Raw genomic sequence first — 18,837 nt, forward strand, 5'->3', positions numbered from 1 at the left:
AGCACCACTCCCACTGACACTTTGACCCCTGCCAAATCAATCACAGTCACTTCCCCCACTTCCTCAGCTGTGGACACGGCCATGACTTCTACCTCACACATTGTAAAAACACTCACCCTGACAACACTACCCACTACCTCAGAGGCCACTTCTTCAAACCTCCCGTCCACAGGAAACACAACCACATCTGCGGTAACCCCATCGTGCCCTCTCTCTGATACCAAACACAAACCCACAGCACAACCATATCTTCTGTTAGCACTGGTATCCCAACAACAACATCCACCATCACCCACATGTCTTTGGGCACTACTGGCTCCTGGACCACCGTAAGTGACCTCACCTCTACATTCACTTTCTCCAATATGTTGACGTCACCCACTTCCACTGTCCATTCATCCTCCACCTCACACAGTACAGAAACGACCTTCAGTGTCACCATCACTTCTGACACAACACCTAGCATATCACCTATGCTCACGAGCACACATCCCACTCCATCTCCCTCCCTCTCAAGAAGTGTTCCAGGTACATCTGCAGGCTCCTCTTCCACATCTACCCTTAGTCCGGGGATAACGCTACGGAAGATATCACCTCATCTGCAAGTAGCACAATTACACTGCGTACAACCACAGGATCAACCCCGGTACACACTATGACCCATACGTTCACAACCTCAACAACCATGGGATCACACTCCTCCACTCCACCCACGATGCAAACAGCCAAGACGACCTACACAACCGCTCATGCCACAACCACCAGGAAAATCACCCTTATGCCCACCAGTGACCTTCTCACACAAGCTCCCAATACAGGCACCACTGCTCTTCCCCCGTTTACGTCATCAGTCACTCCCACGAATGTCGTCTCTTCACCAACATCCACCACCTCTACCCCCATGATCATCAACATCCTGACACCACCCATGAGTGTGCTTATATCATCTCCACCTCCCCCAACCACAGAACCAGACTTCCCTTTGACCACCAGCAATATCCGTCCATCCACCCTTGTTACTACACTGCCCACAACCCATGCCACATCCCCCCTGACATCTCCCACTACCTCTGTCACCCTGGCCATAACTGGAAGTAGCACTCCCACTGACACCTCACCCCCTGCCACCTTGGTCACTGGTAATTCTGCCAGTGCCTCAACTACAGACTTAGACACTACTGCTACTGTACGCGTTCTAACAACAGCCACCTCGACAATACCACAGATTCCTTCTAGTGTTTCTCCCACACCATCCTCCTCTGCTTTGAATACACGTACAAATGCCATAAGTACCCCTTCAGTACCATCATCCTTTCTTCTGCCTGCACAGCAAAAACATCCTCTACTCTGTCTTCCAGCAGAGTAAGTTCAGAGTTCACCCCTAGCTCTCTTCCTCCATCCCCTGCCCATCACCAGTACAGAAAATACAAGGTCTTCTCCCGTCACCACTTTTTCTACTCCCTCTTTGTCTGCTACTACAAGCTTTTCTACACCCCAGACTCCTGTGATCCCTATTCTTACCGAAACAACCATCACTCCTACTATCTTTAGTTCTTCCACCGCCCCATGTCCAGAAAGTATATCAGTTACGACAGTGCCTGCTTCTTCCACTACTCCATGTGTGGAAATGGATCCAACTCATGAAGTTACCTTTACGCCCACCATCTCATTATCAGTCATTCCCTCTACCACTGAGAAGGTCACCCTTCCTGGACCCACCAGTATGACTACTGTCTTTCCTACACCTCTGGACACTTCTACTTCAGTTCTCGAAACTGGTCCCACCAACCTCATAAGTGATGCTCCTAGTTCTATCAGCACTGGGACTGTCCCCGTCAACACAGTTTTGACAAGCACACAAAGACCCCCTGCTGGGACTTGGATGAGCACCAACTCTGTGACCATGCAAGTACGTCTGGCTTCACTAGCCTCCCACAGACCACCAAACCAAGCAGCAGCGTTCCAACTGCTGTGACCTCTTCAAGCAACTTGACTGGCTCCACCTCACCCACTACCCAGACTCCAAGAACACTGGCAACCACCCCTCAAACTGCTACCACCCTTAGATCACCAAGTACAGCTTCCACCACTACTCAGATGACCACAACTTCGAGCACTGCTCAGGTGAACACCACCCCAGGTTGGACCTCCTACCTCCATGTTCCCTCTCCTGCTAAATTCCTGTGTCATCAAGGTCAGGCCCTATCGTGAACTTCCCTTTCTTCTCATGCTGCCCAGGCACCTGTGAGAATGATGGCACATGGATTCAGGACTGCTGCCTCTGACCCCTGGGGTTCTCTGGAACTGCTGTCAGCGCCAGGGCAGCATGTGACAGTACGAGGGTCAATGGGATGGCCTCAGGAGTGTCTGCCCCAGCACCTTCTATGGATTCCACTGCGAGTTTGCCGTGGAACAGATGGATTTGGGTGAGTTTCCGGGGCCCTGTCCTCTGCACTGTCTCCTGGCTGTCACTGACTCTCCCTGGGCCCAGCCCTGTGGTCCGTGTGGAGGCACCCATGCCGTAATGCCCACATCCTCCATTCCTGCCTTCGCTCTCATGCCCTCTGCTAACCCACACCTCCTCTCCACCATCACCTTCATGTGTGGCTGGGAACACACTCCTGGTTGGGGTTGCTTGGAGCTGTAATTGTTTTTAATTGCTGCTGTCACAAATTACCACAAACTTCGCAACTGTAACAACACAAATGTCTCATCTTACAGTTCTCCAGATTAGAATCTGACATGGTCTTGCTGGGCTAAATCAAGGTGTCGGCAGGGCTGTGCTCCTTTCTGGAGTCTCTGGGAAAGAATCCATTTCTGTGCCCTTTCCAGGCTCTGGTGCCTCCCACCTTCCTTGTCTCAAGCTCCCCTCTCTCCATCTTCAAAGCCAGCAGCATTGCATCTCTGTGCCTTTCTCTTCTAGTCATGTCTTCACCTGACTCATTCTGACTCTTTTTGCCTCTGTCTTCCACTGTTAAGGACCCTCGTGATTACATTGGGTCCACCTGGGTGGACATTCATTTGCCCATAGTCCACATTAATTTTCCCAAATTAACGTCAGCCGATCAGCAATCTTCATTCCACCTGAACCTTGATTCCTCCCGTATCTAGCAGAAGATATTCACAGGTTCTGGGGAGTGAGACCTAGGTATCGGTGGGGGCCATTATTCGCCTCCCACTGCGGCAGACAACGAGAGCACCCTGACTTCCATTCTTTCCCTCTTCTTGGGACAAGTCATCCCAGAATTCCTACCTTTCTCCCTCCTGCTCTTCAATCAGTCCTTGGGAACACGGAGAGGGTGCATGGGAGGAGCCTTCAGGTCAGGGTGGTGGGGGTGATGTCAGACAGGAAGGATGGTGAAGTGACCAGAGCAGGGCATGCCGTGTGCAGAAACTGTGGACGCTGAAGTGGGCATGGAGGTGGCTGTCGACCAGGAGTTCTTCCCGGATCTCCATGACAACACTTCCAAGGCCTACAAGGATATCAGCAGCATCTTCCGCAGTCAGGTGAGGGCGAAGGGGTAGGGAACTCAAAGGTCCTCCCCTGGTTGCCCTCAGCTCTGGAGGTTCAGACGTGAGCCAGCAATTTTTCACATTTCAGATGCAGAAGATTTACCAAAAGGTGCAGGGGTTCAAGGACGTGGAGATCCTGTCTCTGAGGTAGGAGACCCTTCTGAGGCTGTGGAGACAGAGTGAGGTGGGGGAAGGGGGCATAAAGAAAGGCTGGAGAAGCCATCCCTTGGTTTTGGAATCATCAGACTTCATAAAGGGAGGGGTGGAGGGAGTGTGGGGAATTTAGTGATCACTTTCTGGAGCCATTTCTCTGAAGGAGGGCACCACCCCTCCTCTCTAAGCAAGTCGGAAGGAGAGAGATTGCATGGAACATGTAGGGAAGTGGTACCTGAGGGCTGGAGGGAAGTCTGGTGTCTGGACTGTAGCTGGTCTCATTCTGGCTGGCACCTGGTCTGCTGAGTGGGTCAGCATGAGCGAGGCAGAGAACCCAGGAGGGCCTGGTTTGGTAATGGCTTGAGGCAACGCAAAGGAATGCCAATCATTCCTAGTCCTGCCTTCCCAGGCTGACGACGTCAGGGGTGCTGGCAGCCCCTTCTGAAAATAACGTGCCTGGAATCCCAACTCGTTGCCCTTGCCCCCTTCCCCTCTACACCTGCGCACCTATGGTTGGCCCTGGATGTGCCCTTCTAGAACGTCTGTGCCCCAGGCCTGGGAGGCCTGTAAGGCCCCTAACTTCTTGACCCCTTCAGGAATGGCAGCATTGTGGTGGACTATGTGGTCCTGCTGGAGTTGCCCTTCAGCTCCCATCTGGAGACAAACTATGAGACGGTGAAGACGGTCCTGAAAGGCGAGCTTCAGAATGTCAGCCAGGATGTGGACAGCTGCCAGAAAAACCAGAGTGAGCCAAGGCTGGGGGCCTTGGGCTGGAGGGAGGGGTCATGGTCACAGCCAACATCCCAGCTTACTCCAGCTCAGACAGGGGCCTCCTGGGCTCAGGTGGCAGCCCTGTGGTACCTCTGGCAGGTTGGGAGAAGAGGCACAGGTTCACAGCCAACTGGGTCTAGGATGGGGCTAAGGAGGGGTTTGTCAGAACCTGGGTGCTGGGGAAGAGCCCCCCTGACATTCTGCTCAAGGTCTCCAGGATGGCTGAGGACCCCGGATTATTTGGGGAAGATGAGCCCTTTCTGCCCTCCCCCATGCCTGCCCTGCTTCCCTGGCCCGGACCCCTTGACCCACCCCAATTCCACCTGTGCCTCTGTGCCCCAGACCTGTGTTTTAAGCCTGACTGCATCACTGTGAGAAAGGACACCAGGACGGAGCTGATCCAGCAAGGTGAATGGGGGACAAAGGACTGAGTGGCCCCAGGGGGCCATGACCCCTCTCCCCAGGGACATCTGCTCACTGAAATTCTCTGGGGAGGAGGGGAGAACCTTTGGGGAGGCAAGTGATGTCTTCCTGGCCCTTATTATCAGCTTCCACCTGAGCACTGGGAGGCAGGGTGAGGAGACGGTGAGAGTCCTGGGGGCCTTCCTTGCCCACTTCAGATCCCATGGTCTACCCCACAACACCCCACCCTCGGAAATGGAGTCCTCCCCATCCATTTTCAGAATCCCCATAACCAGGCTCCTGGGTAGTCTCTCTGCAACCCCCTCTCCTCCCCACAGCCATCAGCCGTCGTGCTGCTGTCGAGGGCTATGAGGATTATTACTTCCCCTTGGAGGAGAAGCGGCTTTGCTCTGTCACCAACTGCACGTCAGATGTGGAAGGAGCCATTGACTGTAACCTGGGCCAGTGCTTTGTGCAGAAGAGCGGTCCCGAGTGCAGGCGAGGCCCTGCCCACACTTGGGAGCCCCGCGGACTCGCCCTATGGGGAGCCCCGCCCTGCTGCCAGCCCTGTCTGAGTCCAGTTGAGCGAGTTGACAGGGCTGGGTAGGGGAGGTGGCAGGGTCTGTGACCTGTAACCCCCTCCCCAGCTGCTTCTCCACAGACACGCACTGGTTCTGCGAGGTGGCCGTCCAGTGGAGGGCGCTGGTCGGAGGCCTGGCGGGGGCCTGGGCGCTGCTGATGGTGGAGCTGACCCTCTTCTTCAGGCACTGACTGGCAGAGGAGGGGCGGCCTAGGCGGAGCCCGGTCACCCTGGGAGTAGGGGTGAGGGCCGCACAAGGGTCACAGACGCGGAGGCCCTGCCCTGACGCTGCGGTGCCCCCACCCAGGTCCTTGGACGATGACAAGAAGTGGTTTGAGATCTGGGACGAGGACACCGCGGGGACTTTTTCCAACTTGGGCTTCCAGGATGACCGACCTTGTGAGTCCTGCCTCCTGGGCAAGTGGGGCAGGGGTTTCCCTGGGCATCACGGCAGCCTGGGCAATACCGGCTGACCTTCCCTGGACAGGACAGACACTTACCTCGTGCCAGGGCTCTGGCGTCGCCTCTTCCCCGTGCCCCTCCTGGGGAAGGCCAGGTCCTGTACAGGCTGACCCTGCAGGGCACGTTGGGGCACAGGAGCCCCCTGAAGCCCTGCCTCCCTCACATTTCTTCCCTCTCCCTCTTCTCTCCCCTCCTCTTTTCTCACTCTCTAGTCAGGGATGAAAATTTCCAGGTGGCCTTGGAGAAGGTGGACACCAATGTGAGGGTGAGAGGGCAAAGGGGGGATGGTAGGTTCTCCCAGGTCCAGCTCCAGATGCCCCACCTGCTCACCAGAGCAGGCGGCTGGGCTGGGACCAGGAGGCAGTGAACTCCCAGCCAGCCTGAGCGGGGTGGCTCCTGTTCTGACTCCCTCTCATGTGCTCTGTGGCAGGTGCACACCCAGAGACCTGAGGTGGACTTGTCCTCGATGTGAGCCCTGCCCTACTCTGTCCACCTGCCCTGGACAGCGGGAAGGAAGCATCTGCTCTGCATCCATTTCAAGAGATGGCCAAGGACGCGTGCAGCTCAGCCTCCTGGAATCCTGGGCAAAATCAGACTGTCCCCAGACCGGCACCCTCTGAACTTTGGTGAAACCCACCTGCAGACCCAGGTCAAATCCAGGATCTTCCACTGTGGGACCTTGGGCAACTCAGTAGCTTCTCTGAACTTGTAAAATGTGTATAGCATACTTGTCCTGATACCTTGAAGAGTCATTGTGCAAACCAGATGTGGTCGCTCAGACCTCTGTCCCAATGCACCTTCCTGTGTCAGCCCTCATCTTATGTGGCCTCTCTCAGATCCCCAGTCCCCACATCCTTTGCCCATCTCAGGCCTCAGTCTCTAGTTCCCTGTGCGCATCCCTACCACCTGCCCCTCAACACCTGTCGCCAGCCATCAGCCCATCCCTGCCTCCTACCCTTTGCTAAAGTAACTCCCTGGGGGACCCTTCCCGCATTGCTTATATCTTCTCCCCGTCTAAACCCCCTTCTTAAATTACTCCCCTATCCAGCTCCCAGTCCTACATCTCTCCCTGTTTCTGTTTTCTCCACTTCCCCATCCTTGTCCCCTCCACCCTAAATCCTTAACCCCCATCCCAGTGTCCCAGTCCTAAGTCCTCCTCCCTCTCCCTGACCCCTGTCCCTATGCCCTCTGCCACTTAGGACCACTAGCTGGTACTCCCCAGACCTTAGTTTCCCCTTCTGTTGCTCCATCCTTTCCTCTCCCCCAAGGGCCCTGGATCCCCGTGGGTGGGGGTGGGATGTGGGGTGTGGATTTCTCCAGGTCCTCAAGGATGAGGGGAAGTGGGACCCTGAGGTGAGGAAGCTCCCTCAGCCCCCTCCTCCTCCTTTCCTAACTCCCTCTCCTTCCTTACTGCCTCACCTCCCTTTCCCACCCCCTTGCCAGCTCCTCCTCTCCCTTCCTCTCTTGGGTCTCACCCCATCCCTGCAGTAACCTCTCAGCCCAGAAGCCCTCAGCCTCCTTCGCAGGAAGGTCTCATTTGGGGACAGGAAGTCTGCAATCCTCCAATTCTCCCATGTGAACACAATATAGCATTTATTGTAAACAATGCTGCTCTGTGTCTTTCTTCGTCTCACTTGCTGGTGTCTCCGCTAGGTTGAGAACAGGGACATCCAGAGGAGCTGTTGCGGGGGGCCCGGGAGCACCTGTTTCTCGCAGCGAGGAAGGGAGGGGTCTGTGGGCAGCTCTCAGGGACCATTGCTGTCTTCACAGGGAGCATAGAGATTGGGGGGCCCAGATTTTTAGGGAGTGGGTGGGGTCAGGAGAGACTGTTGACTGGCAGAAGGTGAAGCCCTCTTGGGTTTGTCATCCTTGCCCCTCCCCCTTGACGTCAGGAGCTCAGGGCTGGGTCAGGGAGGTGGGTGGCCCAGGCTGGGTCAGCTGCCATTTGTGCTGATGGGTAAGCTGGGCCTCCCCAAAGACCTTCACCTCCCCGGGTCCCGGGGTCAGACACACACGGGCAGAAGGGCCTGCATGCCCAGGCTTTGGGTTCTCCTCTTCCCACTGTAGTTGGCAGCCAGGCCTGTCAGGCGGGAGCTGAAGGAGGTTGGGGCCGATGGAGTGAGGTTCTTTGGGTGGGAGTTTGGGAAAGGCCCCTGGGACCTTTGCCCATGACAGGAATGGAACTGGCAGTGGCCAGGGAGGAGACCAGGATCATAAAGGCTCAGGTGTGAGCCCCACCCAGGAGAAGGGCTGGTGGTCCGAGGCCCAGGGCAAGGCACTGGAAATTTGGCATGTGGCAGCTTGAGATGGATGATGGGAAGGGAAGTCTGGAAGAAAGAGGGGCCTCCGAGGAGGCTGGGTGGGGGCGGAGTGTCCTTCCCTCAGCCTGGCCTGTCGGTGACTGCTCCTTCCAGGGCTCTTTCACCCCTCCCTCCATCGTCACCGTCTCCCTAGTTCTTCTTGGCCCTGGCTTCTTGGCAGCCAGCTGTCACACACTTACAACTCCAGCCGCCTGTCCCTCCCTCTTGCCCTGCCCCACCCATGGCTCAGGCTTCCGCTGGAGAGACCCTGGCTGAAGGGCGGTCAGCTCTCCTGGAGTTAGAGGGGAGGAAGGTTGACAGGTTGCCCTTTGACCAATTCCCATTGGTCGTCATGCGCCACCCACCAAGCCCCATTGCTGTACCCCCACCCTGGGCCAGGCGCTGTCCTTCCCAAGGCAAAGGTCTCCAGGGTCCTTTTTATAGCTGATCCCTCCCTGGGAGGTGCTCATTTCTTGATCCCTCCTGATGAGGAAGACCCTGCAGCCAGGCCTGCACTCTCTGGTAGATGCTGGTGTTCCAGATCCTGCCACTGGCTCTCTGGCTTGGGGTGACTGCTACAGTGACAACGCCGACGACAGGTGAGTGAGACCTGGCCCTGCCGTCCCTGTGTGTGCTGGCCTCAGGCAGGGCTTCAGGTGGCTGGCCTCTGTCCTTATCTCCCTCCCTTTGCAGAGAACAGGGCTTTCAAAGGGCTGGACACCCAGGCTGTGACACCTTCCTGCCTTTGGGGCGCTAAAGGGGTCACCCTAGACCTGCAGGTGCAGAGGAAGGGGCATGGCTTGTGGTTGTGCAGTTGATGGCTTATACCAAGGCTCTGGCCGAAGGCCGAGTGGGGCTGGAATTTACCCCCCGATTCTCCAGGTGGAGGGGGTGCTTTTTCTTCACCTAGATGGTGCGCTCTGGCTGCCCTCACCCTGCAGGTTGCTCTGCCTAGAGGGCTGGGCCTGTCCACACCTCACGGAAGTACTATCCAGGCTGTAGCCCTGACTGGGGAGGGAAGGCATCTGGGGCGTCCGGCAGCTTCCCCATTTCTTGGAGGAGAGCCTCCCTAGTTAGAAATGGCTGAGGACTGAGGGGGAGACACAGGCTCGGGGGTCCTTCTGGAACCTTGCCACGGTCGTTTCTATGGGAAGGGACTGGTTACAGTGCAGAACAGACTTTCGGTCCTCTCCCCAAGGACAGGGAAGAGCCCGGGGATGCAGAGGGCAGGGTGGCCAGGGGGGCAAGGGGCATGGGGCAGCGAGCCCAAGGCCCCAGGTGAAGAGGCAGCACTCAGTTGAACGGCCTGCAGGTGTGTGGGGAGGAGTGGTAAGTGGGCAGGGGCATGGAGGTGGTGGTCTGTGGCGTGCTGCATGGCGGGCTATGAGGCAACCTGTCAGGGAACGTAGGCCGTTAGAGGCCCCTCAGCCCGCCATGCCCCGTCATGCCTCCTTCCCCCATCCAGGCATTTTGGGGGTGCAGCAGCGCAGGCTGGAGTCACTGAAGGAAGAAGATCAGGGCCGGGGGTGTGACGTGTGTGGCTTTAGGGACATTATGAAAGTACATTAATTACAGATATATTAGCATTAGGGTGATATACAGAGACTAGGAAGCTATGGGCAAGTGTCAACCTTTCAAAGGGTTTTCTCTGTCCCTGGTCCCGGGCAGACTCCTGGCCTCTCTCTGGCCAGGTTATCTGAGGAGAGGGTTGGTGGTGGTCATGATGATGGTGGTGAAGGACCAAACAGTCAGCAAGGGTTTGTGTCCCCCAGCACGTGTAATTGGAGCTACTCACCCAAGCAGGCCCGTTTTCCTAAAGCACTTGCAATTGCCTAGAAAAGATAATGTTGACACAGGTGAACCCATTAGCATGCAGGAATCCAAAAGCAACTCTATGATAAGTGCAGAGAGCTGTCAGGAGGGGGCGAGGCCAGGGCCCTTCCAGGGGACTCCAGAAGGTCTCTTGACAGCCAGAGGCCCCTGGCCCCACTTGCAGGAGGCTCTGCTATGTACAAGGGCGTTTCACAACAGGCAGCCCATAGGACCCTCCCAAGGAAGATTGTGTAAGGAAGTGAAAGTGGACAGGAAATTGAAGCTTAAGAGGGTGAGTGACCTACTGGCGTCACATTGCCAACAATTAACATGACCTCACCCCTTTGGCACTGGGTTGGTGCTGCCCTATCCCCACACGAGAGGACCTCAGCCCTCTGTGACGCCACCACCCCCTGCAGGTATTCTGGGTCCCCAGGAGGGGTTCAGATGTGGGGTCAGAGACCACAAGGGCATCTGTGGTTTTCCTTGTTGCGAATCTGCAGCCTCCTCTGGGTGGGTATTCCGTTTCACTGGGTAGACTGATGGTGTTTTGGACAAAAAACCATAGGGGGAAGGAATACCAGCCTGGGAAGGTAGACAAACACGCACAGCACTGTGCAGGGGACCTGAGGGGAGAAATGCCCTGAAGGTGAGGGGGTGGATGCCTGATGGGCATGAGGTTTTGTGGGGAAAGCCTGGCGGCGAGGGAGCGCCTTTGGGAAACAAGAGCATAAAAGCCAAGTGGTATTGGTGTTAAGTAGCCAAATGAACCCTATCTCACCTACAACTGTCTCCTTAGCTATATATCACTTAGGATGTTTTGGCTGCAAGTTATGGAAATTGTGACTCAAAGTGGTTAAACATTAAGGATTTGTATTATCTTATAAAAAGTCCGGAGACAGATCAGCCTCTAGGAATGAGAAAGTCAGTAGCTCAGAGATGTCATCAAGAGCCCAGGTTCTTACCAATTCTCTTCTCTGCCTAACTCAGGCTGAAAGTAGGGAATGGACCAGAATTGGAAGGTCCAGACCAACAAGAGAGATAATCCTTCCTGTGTCTCTTTCTTAGATGCTAGGGACTCTTTCCCGGGAGCCCCTAGCAGATTTTCCCTCACTGTCTTGTTGATTAGAATGGTGTCATTCACACATTGGGCATTGGTGGGGGATGGGATTGCTCTGATTGCCTTCGACTACACAGGATCTACCCATAGTGCTGGGACGGGGTCACATTCCCTGACTCATACTGACTATGGGAACAAAAAAGGAGTGTGTTAGAAAGGAAAAAGGGCAGAGGATAGATGTTCAATAAGTAACCAACAGCCCGCTACTGGGATTTTTTTGTTAACACCAAATTTTCCCCAGTACCCTCATTCTAGGAATTCCATACACAAGTGATATGGCCACCACTCCCAATATCTCTAGTGCATGGACAATTTCCACAACGATCATCAATATTGCTTATACTTTCTCAACACTTAAACAATATTTGGTACTATCACCACCTCTACTAAAATTCCTAGGATGATTACTTAACAGACTAGTTTTTATGATTTTTCTCTAATAGAACAGACCTATCAGGTAATCTGTTGCTTTTCGCTGCCAAGTATACAAATATCCAATCTCATTTGGGGAAATCTTAAGATGGTAGAATGCCAGCTTCACCTCCTATCACAGAAACTGGATGGAGGCATCGAGTTCCCCTTTTGCTTCTCTGGCAGCTAGAACGTGGGCTTGTGACCTAAGCTTGACCAGTGAGATATCTGAATGTGGAATGAGTATTGCATAAAGCAGGGAAATATTTAGAAATTCATTCTGACGATGGTGGTAAGAGGTGGCAGTGGCGTCTTGTGTCTTGGTGCAGTGGTGCTGGCTGTGGCATCAGTGTCCAAGGCTGATACTGGTGGTGGCGCTGGTGGCGGGTGAAGCAACCAACTAGACTTTAACCATTGCATGATTTAACTGTAGTCCTGGCCACGTAAATTCCCTGGGCTACTTATTAACATCCCAATAAACGTATTTCCTGCTTCTGTTCTTTGCAACCAAGAACACTGTCTTGTGTAGAAACTGGGCCAGTGAGTGAGTTGTAGACAACAGTCCCTCAGGAAATGGAAGAATCTGGGTTAGTTGTCTGGCTCACGGGGGCTGAAGACATTAGAAACCCAGTTAGTAAATAGTAAGGGGTAGAATTAGTATCATGAAATAATAGAAACAGCTACTTCAACGATCATCTGTGGTCCCTGGGAATAAAGTTCCTACTGAAAGCAAGATTTCTGGGGACAAAGTGGTCATAATAAAGGAATGGCACCAAGAACATGAATGAACATGGGGGTTTGGGTGACTGCTTCCAACAGAACAACGCAGCCTACAGGAGAAGGAAAAACTCAAATCTTGACTCAAGGCATGGATTGAAACTCAGAGACTCTGTTAGTTTGTCTCTTGAGCCTCCTTACTGAAGAGCCAAAGTTCAAAAACAGAGTTTATCCCATGTTTACCAAAGCACAGTGTCAGCTGAAGTTAGTCGTTTTGCCGGCTCTCTTATGTGAAAGTTAGGGTGCCGATGGGGAACGAATGGGACTCTGAGAACTGCAATGAGAGAATGTAGAGGATTCAACTGTTTCCCCTCCCCTATTCCCTCTGAGCCCTCCTTTCTAGACACAGCAGCCTCTCCTCCCTTCCCTCATAAGGCCATTTCCCCTTTGCTTGAAGATGTGGTGACTGCCTTGTCCCTCAGGTGCCCTACTGCCACCCTTCATTGTTTCAGACCAACACTTAGAGTCAGACCCACCTTGACAAAGCGGGTCGGGTACAAAGTCAGGTCTGTCAGAGAAGACTTACACAGCCAAAGGAACCGAAGATTGTTAATTTTCTCTGTAGCTGTGAAGAATATGTGTGGGAGATTCTGAAAGTCCCAAACCAAGAAGAGAAGAGCATAGCTTCAAATGAGGCTGAATCTATTGATGTGGGTCCACTGGCCAGAACTTGTGGATTCTCTGAGCGAGCTCAAGCAGCTGGGAGTAGTTTCACTGTGTGTTTAGCTGGTCATCTGGAAACAGACGGATTTTGGTGTGGTAGGTGCTCAATGAAAAGGTAGGAGAAGCCAGAAATGAGCTCCCTGGGAGATGAGTTGGGAGGGTCCTGCAATGGGAACAGTTGCCATGTGGGTAGCAGAGACTTCAGAGTGGGCAGACCCAGAGACCTTGGACAATGGCTAATTGCTCACAGGTTGCCTTGGCCCAAACAACGGGGAAGCTAAGGAAGATCCTACATCTGCTTTATTTGTATAACTGGGAAAAACAATCCTTGAGGAGCCGGCCCACTGGTGTAGTGGTTAATTTAATGCACTCTGCTTGAGCGGCCCCAGGTTCGCATGATACATTGCTTATCAAGCCATGCTGTGGTGGCGTCCCACATACAAAATAGAGTAAGCCTGGCACAGATGTTAGCTCAGGGTGAATGTTCCTCACCAAAACAACAGCAACAACAACAACAACAAACACCCTTGAGGCCACCATCCTAGACAGTCATGGCCACTGGTGAACGTAATTCATAGACCCAGAACCTCTCAGAATGATTGGTGGTGCTGGTGCTGGGTTCAGTTCAGGAGGAATCGTGCGATAACATCACAAATAGAGACTGCAAATCTCCCTCTGAGCCTTCATTGAAGGGCCTGTCGATAATACTTAGGAAATTGTGTGCTGGAAAGGTAAATACTCAGACCTTTCTGGGAGTATTGACACTGGTCATAGGCGAAAGCAACTCCCCGACCTAACCTTAGATGGGGCTTTCAGGAGTCATATGACCAATGGAGCTTTCATCCTGGGTTTGCCTCATGCTAGGTCCCTGGGACCACAAACCTTCTATGGTCATCCTTCCAGTAGCTAAGTGTAAAATTGACATGAATATCCTCCCACCTGGCGGAATCCCCACACTGGCTTTCTGATCTGCAGAGGAAGAACTATTCTGTTAGGATTAGACAAAGGGAAGCCCCTTCCCCCCACCAAAATAGTAAACCCAAAGCAATTCTGCCTCGCTGAGTCGAATCACAGAGGTTGGTGCAACCAGAAAAGATTAACAAGATGTAAGAGTGGTGATTTCTGTGACATTCCCATGTAACTCCTCCGTTTGGTCAGTGCAGAAGATTGCTGGGCTTTGGAAGATGACAGCGGATCATTTAGGATGATTCCGTGTATTCAGGAGGTGCCCTTAAATGCAGCTCATGTTCCAGAGTTGGTCTCCATACTGGAACAAATCCATGTACGTCCCTCCCCTTCTACTCTCTTCATTCAACCTTTTTTCCTCAACTCCAGTAGTTGATGTTCATGACTTGATAATGTATCTTTGTTGACTTCTCTCCAAACTTTTCCAATGTACGTTGAAATCTAACACATTCCTCTTCTTTTTTTTGCTGAGGAAGATGTGTCCTGAGCTAACATCCGTTGTCGACCTTCCTCGTTTTGTTTGAGGAAGATTTGCCTTGAGCTAACATCTGTGCCAATCTTCCTCTATTTTGTATGTGGGTCTCTACCACAGCACGGCCACCAATGAATGGTTTAGATCCTCTCCTGGGAACTGAACTCAGGCCACCGAAGCAGAGCATGCCGAACTTAACCACTAGGCAACCGAGCTGGCCCCTGACATATTCTTCTTAGTAGCTGCATAATATTTTATTGTGTGATCCTTCCACAATTTATTCAATCATTCTCTTTTTGATGTGCCTTCATTTTTTGATTCTTTAATCACTACAAAGAAAGATATAATAAACAGGTTTGTACAGAACCCCCCCCTTTTTTTTTTTACAGAAGTACATTGTTGCTTTTATTTCTACAGAATAGAGTCCCAGAGCTGAGAGAGGAGTGGTGAAGGGTATGGGTGATTTTTGTTTTATTTTATTTTTATTCTATTTGCCAGATGTATTCTAGCATTGCTGAAAAATTCGTATTTCTCTGCCAGCCATATATGGCAGTAACTTTTCCTGCAAATTCTCACCAATAGGCATTGTTAGGCACTTCTGCAGTTTGCCAGACTGATGGTATAAAGTGATTTGTTACTGTTATCTTAGTTGGCATTTCTCTGCTACCAGGAAGCTGAGCCATCGCCTATGTTTATTGACAATTCAAATTCCTCCTGTAAATTACTTATTCATAACCTCTGCCCATTTTCCTACTGGGTTATCCTTCTTCTTTCTGCCCTCCCCTCCACCGTGAGTGCAGGAACACTATATTTTTAAAGAGTAATTAATTTTTAGCAATATATGTACAGAATATATCACAGTGCTGGTTACAAACATACACAGTATGGTTTAATGGGCAATAGAAGTTTGTGAGAAATCCTGTATCAAGTGTTATTCCTGATGTAACAAAGAACTGACCTCAAAAACCTATGGATGATCATGGCTTTACAGATTGATATTTTTCCACTTGAGTTTCTATTGTGATTGGAACACTTCTTCCAACTTTTTTCTAGCTGGTTATTTCTAGAATGGAGAAAATTATTTGTTTTATATTACATCCAGCCCACCTTATCAAGGCCTCTCATTAATATAGTAGTTCTCTTTTCCCCACTAGCATCAGTGAATTTTCTAATTATACAACAATTTCATTGGCAAAAATTGGGACATTAAACTTTTCTCTATTGTGTATGCCAAGAACTTCTTTTTATTTTTTGCTTCATTACTCTAGCTAAAATTCCCAAAACAATGTTGAAATAATAATGGCAATAGTGAGCATCTCTGTCCTGTTTCTGATTTCATTAAAAATAGCTTGAGTATTTGATCACTTAGAATGTGATATGTTACAGCCTAGTCTCTTAAATTATTTTCTTGAGGAACATATTATACATACAAAAGTGTGAAAAACACACACACACAATTAAAGGATAACAATAAAAGAACATCCATGTACCCACTACCCAGCTTAGGAACTTGAACGTCACGTACTTTAGAAATGCCTAGATGCCCCTCACCAATTGCATACATTGCTTTCTTTCATAACTGCTATCCTGAATTTTATATCAGTAAGTACCTTGATTTTCTTTATGGCATTATGAGACATACATGGAATCTGAACGAAATTCTGTTTAGCCTTTAAAAAGTCATACAAATGGAGTAGTGCTGTATGTATTCCTCTGTGAATTGATTCATATCCTCCATATTACCCTATTTCCTGATTTTAAGATGTGAAAGATCATGTTCTACCATCTCCCACCAGTACCAAAATCCCTTCCATTACTGTCTTATCTCTTCCACAAAGTGTCCAGAAATGAGCCCAGTTGTTACCATCCCGGCTTCTCACATCCCTCCACCTACTGACGCAGGACGCAGTGTTGAAGGCACGTCCTTCTCATTGATAGTGATCACTGCCAATACCTCCATGAGTATGTTGCCAAATCTCAGTTCTGGGGGACCTCTCCTCCCTTTTCTAACCTAACTGCAGTGTCTAATGTCTCCAGTATAGGAGTTTTCCCTCCAACAATGGGTAGTCCTCCAGCATCCTTGACTACTGGGGTTGAGCCCGCCAACACCCCAATTGATCCTCCTAATGCCACCATCACGGGGATCCTCCCCACTAGCACAGCTCTGACAAGCACACAAAGACCTGACAGGTGCTCCATCCTGTCTGCCGCTGTCACTGAATTGGATCTTGATGAGCATAACTCATAACCACTGCTGGGATCCCAGCTGTGGTAGGTTGTGTTATTGTTCAACATACACATTTGCTTTCCCTCCCTGCAGCAAATTATACCTCCCCGCCCCACTGATGTCCAGCTTGGTGTCAGACACGTGGTGCCTCTCCCCAATGAAGAATTTTACATCCCTGTCCTGTCCAACTCAAGGTCAACCATGTGACTTGCTCTAGCCAACAAAAGGTGTTTGGAAGGGACACATGTCATCTCTGGAAAGAAGCATTAAGAGCCAGTTCATGGTTTACCATCTGTCATTTCTGACTGCCATGAGACTGGCAATGTCCCAGATAGGAGGTGCTTCATCAGCCTGGGTCACCCAGTGAAGATGACATAGAGGAGAGCATGGACGCTGAGATGGGCAAGTGGCATGAACGAGAAATAAACCTATACTGTTGTAAGCTACTGAGCCTTTAGGATTGTTTGTTACCTCAGCATAACCTGTTTGAGGTCTTAGATTTAGGTCCTTGATCCAGTTTGAGTTAATTTTTGTATATGGTCTTAGGCAAGGGTTCAACTTCATTCTTTGCATGTAGATATCCAGTTTTCTCAGTACTACTTGTTGAAAAGACTATTCTTTCCCCAGCGAATGATCTTGCCAGTCTTGTCAAAAATCGTTTGACCATATATATGAGGGTTTATTTCTGGGCTCTCTATTCTATCGCTCTATGTATCTGTTTATGCCAGGACCACACTGTTTTGATGACTGTGGCTTTGTAGTAAGTTTTGAAATGAGGGAGTGTGAGTCCTCCAGTTTTGATCTTGTTTTTCAGGATTCATTTGGCTATTCAGAATCCCTTCACATTCCATATGAATTTTAGCATGGGTTTTTCTTCTTTTTTTTAAAAGATTTTATTTTTTTCGTTTTTCTCCCCAAAGCTGCCCAGTACATAGTTGTATATTCTTCGTTGTGGGTCCTTCTAGTTGTGGCATGTGGGACGCTGCCTTAGCATGGCCTGACGAGCAGTGCCATGTCCGCGCCCAGGATTCAAACCAACGAAACACTGGGCCGCCTGCTGTAGAGCACGCAAACTCAACCACTCAGCCACGGGGCCAGCCCCATGGGTTTTTCTATTTCCGCAAAAAATGTCATTGCATTTTGATAGGGACTGCAGTGAATGTGTAGACCGCCTTGGGTAGTATTGATATTTGAACAATTTTAGGTCTTCCAATCTCTGAACATGGGATATGTTTCCATTTATTATGTGTTTTAAAATTTCTTTCAGTAATGTTTTGTCGTTCTTCTTGTACAAGTCGTTCAGCACTTTGGTTAAGTTAATTCCTAAATATCTTATTCTTTTCAATGCTATTGTTAAGAAATTGTTTTTATAATTTCCTTTTCAGTTGGTTCATTATTAGTGTATAGAAATGCAACTGATATTTTTTGTGTTGACTTTGTATCCTGCTACTTTGCTGAATTCATATAGTACTTTTAACAGCTTTTTGTGGAATCTTTAGAGTTTTCTACATGTAACATCATATATAATATGTATAATATATAATATATATTAATTATGCTATATTATCTATTATTATATATTATTACAAACAGAGATAATTTTAATTCTTTATTTCCAATTTGGATGTCTTTGACTTCTTTTTCTTGCCTAATTTCTCTGGCTAGAACTTCCAGTACTCTGTTGACTAGAAGTGGTGAAAGGCATCCTTGTCTTGTTCCTGATCTTAGAGGAAACACTTTAAGTCTTTCACCACTGAGTATGATGTTTGCTGTGGTTTTTCTGTATGGTTTTTATTATGTTGGGGTATTTTCCTTCCATTCCTACTTGTTGATTGTTTTTATCCTGGAAGGGTGTTGAATTTTGTCCAGTGCTTTTTCTCGATTTCATCAATTGAGGTGATCAGGTATTCTTTTCCCCTTCATTCTGTTGCTATGGTGTATTACATTGGTCAATTTTCATATGTTGAACCGTTCCTGCATTCCAGGGATAAATCCCACTTGGCCATGGTGTATTTTCCTTTTAATACGCTGCTGAATTCTGTTTGTTAGTACTTTTTGAGGATTTTTGCATCAGTGTTCCTGAGGGATATTGGTCTGTAGTTTTCTTCTCCTGTATTGTCTTTGGTATCAGGGTAATACTGGCCTCACAGAATGAGTTAGTAAGTGTTCTCTCCTATTCAATTCTTTGGAAGAGTTTACGAAGGATTG

The 18,837-nt window shown here is 50.1% G+C and overlaps 2 protein-coding genes across 3 annotated transcripts in view; both read left to right on the plus strand.

Annotated features, from left to right (window-relative positions):
• The first annotated feature begins 296 nt into the window (after positions 1–296).
• On the plus strand, positions 297–5,892 carry LOC106839350 (mucin-3A-like). The gene is given in 11 exon segments (XM_070485390.1): positions 297–329; positions 994–1,094; positions 1,417–1,901; positions 1,904–2,034; positions 2,336–2,426; positions 3,392–3,507; positions 3,602–3,660; positions 4,263–4,411; positions 4,780–4,845; positions 5,178–5,337; positions 5,487–5,892. Coding segments are annotated over 11 exon segments (1,797 nt in total).
• Positions 5,893–8,435: 2,543 nt separating this feature from the next.
• LOC106839349 (mucin-3A-like) overlaps positions 8,436–18,837 on the plus strand; it is a 40,009-nt gene continuing 29,607 nt past the window's right edge. The window contains exon 1 of one of the 2 annotated variants that reach the window (XM_070484370.1): positions 8,436–8,780. The gene's annotated coding sequence lies outside the window, so the exon portion shown is untranslated. The remainder of the gene's footprint in view (positions 8,781–18,837) is intronic. The other variant, XM_014854010.3, reaches the window with a different exon arrangement.

The sequence above is a fragment of the Equus asinus genome, chromosome 14 (assembly GCF_041296235.1).
Source record: "Equus asinus isolate D_3611 breed Donkey chromosome 14, EquAss-T2T_v2, whole genome shotgun sequence".
Lineage (NCBI taxonomy): Eukaryota > Metazoa > Chordata > Mammalia > Perissodactyla > Equidae > Equus > Equus asinus.